Raw genomic sequence first — 4869 nt, forward strand, 5'->3', positions numbered from 1 at the left:
ACTTTAAATATATACAGCTCATCTTGTTTGGGATTTCATGACAGTATAAAAACTGAATCAATGTTTCAGTTAAGATGACATATCACGGTTTTGCGGTCAATAGTTATTGTATTCACATTAATCATTTTGCTATGGCCAATCGATATTCAGACAGTTGCTTGTAACACACAGTCGTTTCGGACACATTCCCAAAATAAGTATCAGTAAAAAGACCATAATTTAACTATCATTGACTGCATAATATCAAACTTACAGTTAACATCTGAATGAAAAACATGGGTTTTTTATATATATTCCAAAAAAATATTCCAAAAAAATATTTTATGTCCTACATTAAAATAAAATGGGTAAGTAATTTTTAGTGTTAAAGCAATAAAGGTTAGGTTTTCTGCTAATAACAAGTTACATTAAATAAATTTCACTTTTAAATTTGATACCGTTCTTTCCAATTTATCAAAATGTAACAAATGATAAAATTTAATTGCAGAAATAACTGTTATAAATGTCAACAATTTTTATCTGATTGTGGTTGAAGAAATCATTAAAACATGAGGATAAACAGAACAGTTTATGTCGGCTTTGTTTATAAACAAATAAAAAATGACATTGGCACTTTTTTTCATTACAGCATAACTATTATATACTATGTATATTTTTATCTTAAACAATTATCATACATTTATATAAATCAATATGAAATACATCTATTCATTACACAATAGACTGACCTGCCAATGAGGCTAAATAAAGTTCAAGTTATAAATTCACTAAGATATAGTACTTTATTCAATTTAATATTTCCAACATATTTACTGATAGGCAGATAACCTTAAAGTTCATTGATCATTGCATTTTTAGACACAGAAAATAAATGCAAGATATATTGTACAAAACAATAAACTGCATAATCCAGAAGTACTTTAAATGCATACAAAAATAGCAGTCTTTCTTTAGACATGGAAACAGAATATTATAAAATGAAAAAATTCTTCTCTTTTTTTTAATTCTATAACATAGTAAACATTACATTTACAATACTTTAACCAGTCGTGGCCACATTAAAAAGTTGACTTTATCAAAATTTTGAGTAGAAGAAAATTATATAAGTCAGTACCTTTCATTCAAAAACAAACTTCATTTTTTCATATTTTGATTGCATAATGAATGAAATAAACATAGCAGTTCATCTTTAAATCATAGATCTTTGGACTTTACTAACATGTTCATATGGTTATCTACAGCATGAATTTGACATTGTACCACAAGAAGTGTACAATTTTGCCAAGCCTTTTTTTCTGATAATTTTGCAGTTTTTTTTAATAGGTAATACCTAATGAGAAGGTATGAAGTTTAATATAGACAAAAAATATTATACAGTCCGTCTGATTATGATATCAAACGCAAAAAAAAATATTTATATAAAATACAATTGAAATTTGGAAATATAACAATAATATATATATATCTATATGTATTTATATGTGGATTATTTACATAGAAAAATATCTCTAATCAACTTAAACTCTCAGTTTGTAGCTACTGTCTGTAGGTGAAGTATGTTTACATATAAAGCCTAGTACAAAATGCAAGTTGATTTAATGTTTACAAAACATAAAACTGTTTCACATTTTGGTACTGAATTCCCAGCAGTATCCAAGTTTACAGGCACAGATCTGTATACTCTGGGATATCATGTGAAGAATTCTTATGCATTACAGGAATTGGCACATTCCAGCAGCTCCAAGGCCATTTATCTTGGAAATCTATCCTAGATGTTATTAACACAAACAGATGATAAATCTCTGAACACTCACAAGATAGGGTAAATCCTTGCACACTAGTTCCATAATCCTATCCGTCTTACAGATTATGACAACACAAATTTAATAATTAATATACATAATTACATATCTTTATTATATCTGAGCGAAAATACAGCCTTTTTAAAAGCTATCATTGAGCTATTAGACTGGAGTGTTTTCTTAAACTGTTAAAGATGTGTATATGCACAAATGTGTCATGTTAGACACTGAACACAATTTAATTCACTGGATAATTTGCAAATTGTTTTCTGTTGCGACTATCACATAATAAAGTAAAATTTTAAGGCCTTTGCCTTATTAAAAGGATACATGTTTTTGTTTGCAATATATTTGCGAGACATATGGTTTAACACCAAAATTCAGAAGAAACATGTATACCTTATCCAATCTCTTCACAGGATTCATGAGCATGGAAGGTATGCTGGACCAGGACAATACGGACATTGTCCGTTCATGTAAACCTGAGGGTAGTTGTTGTTGTAGTAATACTGACCAGAAATGTTCAGATTCACTGGTCCATAATACACCTGGTCAATTGTCAATCCATTTAACTGGTCAAATTGCTGCATTTCTAAATATTTGTTGTGAATTTTTTGTTCCTGTTCCATAAGGACTTGACACGCTAATTGCTGAATAAGGTTCAATGTTTGTCTTCTTTCATGGCCCATCAGACAAATTGTGCTCTCATCAACTACCCGGTATAAAGTCAACAAATATTCATGTTTCAGTTCTTCTTCACCACTGAAATGGTTATTCAAATAAGATTCCAGTTTTTGTCTTTGTTGCTTCACATCATTAAAGTCAATGAAGAAGCGGGAGCACATGTATCTTTCCATTTGGCAAACATCCATATTATCAGCTGCTCGAAAGCTCCGTGTTAAGAGATTGCAATATTTAAGAAGCCCACCACCACGAATTTCCTCTGGATTTCTTGTCGCAATAAGCTTGGAATTCAGGTGCGTCCAAGCTTCATTGAAATCACCATACACACTTTCAGCTACTAGGGTTGGGTACAGGTTTTCACTCATCGGGGTTCCGGGATCAGAAATTTCATGAAACGTCAATAGACTATCAAGGATAATTTGAAAGGAATCTACACTGAACTCGTATTGCCTCTTCACTTTATCCACAAACTTCAATTCCACATTTTTTCCCTTGTTGTTTGAGAGTGAGATCAGGGACCATCTGTCACCATGCTCATTGCAGACCTTTACCATTTTCTGGACGTAGGCTTCTTTCAGACTACAGCTACTCATTTTTTCCTTGTTCACTCCATCAGGAAGAAAGTCCAACAAACAGTTCAAGACACAATTCTTAATCTTCTGCAATTCGTTATGATTTGTGAGATCCACTCCAAAGATCAAATCCAAGTCATTGTATGGTTGGACATTTTCATTACCATTTCCTAAAATATAACTAGCAGCACCGCCATTCAAACGAATATCTCGAACACTCACCCCTTCTGTCCGTAATTTTTCTCTCACAACTTGTACCAAATCTTTGAGCTTTACCTCTAAAGTCGGAAAATTTCCGCGTCCGTGAATTGGAATGGCATCTTCCAAGACTTTGTCTAGTTTCTCAACTTGCTCGTAACACAGCACTTGAAAACGTCCACAACGAGGTGAATCCTGCGTTGCCATTGTATAAAAGCCCTCAGAATGTTTAAATCTTAATTTCTGAAAGCTGCCGAAATCAAAATATGTCTGTACTCTTTCACAACTGGTCGCTTACTGACATTACACCACTCGCGAAACTTCTGCTCTTTTTTATCGATTCACTTCAGCCCAGCCTTTATTATTTATCCAATACCAGAGTATTAAATGCAGGGAACCACGATAAAGATTAATCACCGAACTATGTAAAAATTCTGAAATTAGAGAATAATACAGGAAACGTGTTATTCCGTTAGAAAACACCAAAAAATGTTACGAACAGTATTCTTACTGAACAAAAATATGTATACATCAATATTAACTTTTTTGTGGTTATTTTGTTTTCGGACTATTTTCATTACCGTAACGTCAGTCACTGTATACAATCCTGTACAGACGAGAAACGAAATTCACGTATGCTATGAAAGTGAAACTGTTGTATAAACCAGAAAATCAAAAATTCAGTGATTGGTGGAAAACCAAAATCACTGTGGTGTATTCTGCAGTATGTAAACTTTTATAAAATTTAATAGGCCTACGAAATATAAGACTATGAATTTAATCAGTGGAGCCCTGTCCAATAGAAATGATGTATAATTCTACTGGACATCAAATTATTTCATAATGATAAGACTAGATAAAACATGCATTTAAATATTCTAATTAAATATAAATGGCCATGTTTTAAAATCCCATTTCTTGGTCCAAATGTATTTTACTGTGTTACAAAGAGCAACAGCTGTTGTCATGATTTACCGTAATAAAAATCAACTGATCTGACTAAGCAACTATCTAAAATTCCTGAACATATGTCACACGTAAATTTAGTTAATCGATGCAAAAAACCCCATCAATTTATTGACTAGTACATTAGAATGTCAAATATATGAATTTGAAATTACCTTCTTTTTATCAATATCATTTTTTGGATTTCTTCGAGTAAACTAAATAATTATATAGATCTACTCACACGAAATTATCTTCCATAAATAGCAATAAATTCCTTTTTTGTAATTTGTTTAAGCGTACTTTCACTAAGTCGTTTTTCTACCATATGAAGAAATTTGCGCTCTGTTTACTACTATATTATACGGAATCAATGGAATTACGTTCAAGACTTTCTATATTTAGACACAGACCGTACGTGGGCGGTTCGTCAATGATCACAAATAGATGGATCGATAGACTTACTACGGCATGAAGTTGAACTGTCTTTTTCAATAAATTGTTTTTGTCCCAGCATCTCTTGTCAGCCGCGTGCACTGACAGTCCTCATCCTTCTACCAATGACGTCAAAGTAATTGACCAATCACGGTTCACAACAGTGGATCGATGTTAGCTATATACGGCAACAATTACCTTATTGATCAGTTGCTATGGCAATGGAATCTTCT

The 4869-nt window shown here is 32.1% G+C and overlaps 1 protein-coding gene across 1 annotated transcript; it reads right to left on the minus strand.

The window, feature by feature from the left end:
• Positions 1-303: 303 nt before the first annotated feature.
• On the minus strand, positions 304-4553 carry LOC132728572 (terminal nucleotidyltransferase 5C-like). Its single transcript, XM_060714232.1, has 2 exons — positions 4446-4553; positions 304-3690 (listed from the first exon to the last, which is right to left on the minus strand). The coding sequence occupies exon 2, from the start codon at positions 3461-3463 to the stop codon at positions 2225-2227; it is 1239 nt and encodes a 412-aa protein (XP_060570215.1). The 5' UTR covers positions 3464-3690; positions 4446-4553; the 3' UTR covers positions 304-2224.
• Between the last annotated feature and the right edge of the window lie 316 nt (positions 4554-4869).

The sequence above is a fragment of the Ruditapes philippinarum genome, unplaced genomic scaffold (genome assembly GCF_026571515.1).
Source record: "Ruditapes philippinarum isolate M1 unplaced genomic scaffold, ASM2657151v2 ctg755_1_1_1_1, whole genome shotgun sequence".
NCBI lineage: Eukaryota > Metazoa > Mollusca > Bivalvia > Venerida > Veneridae > Ruditapes > Ruditapes philippinarum.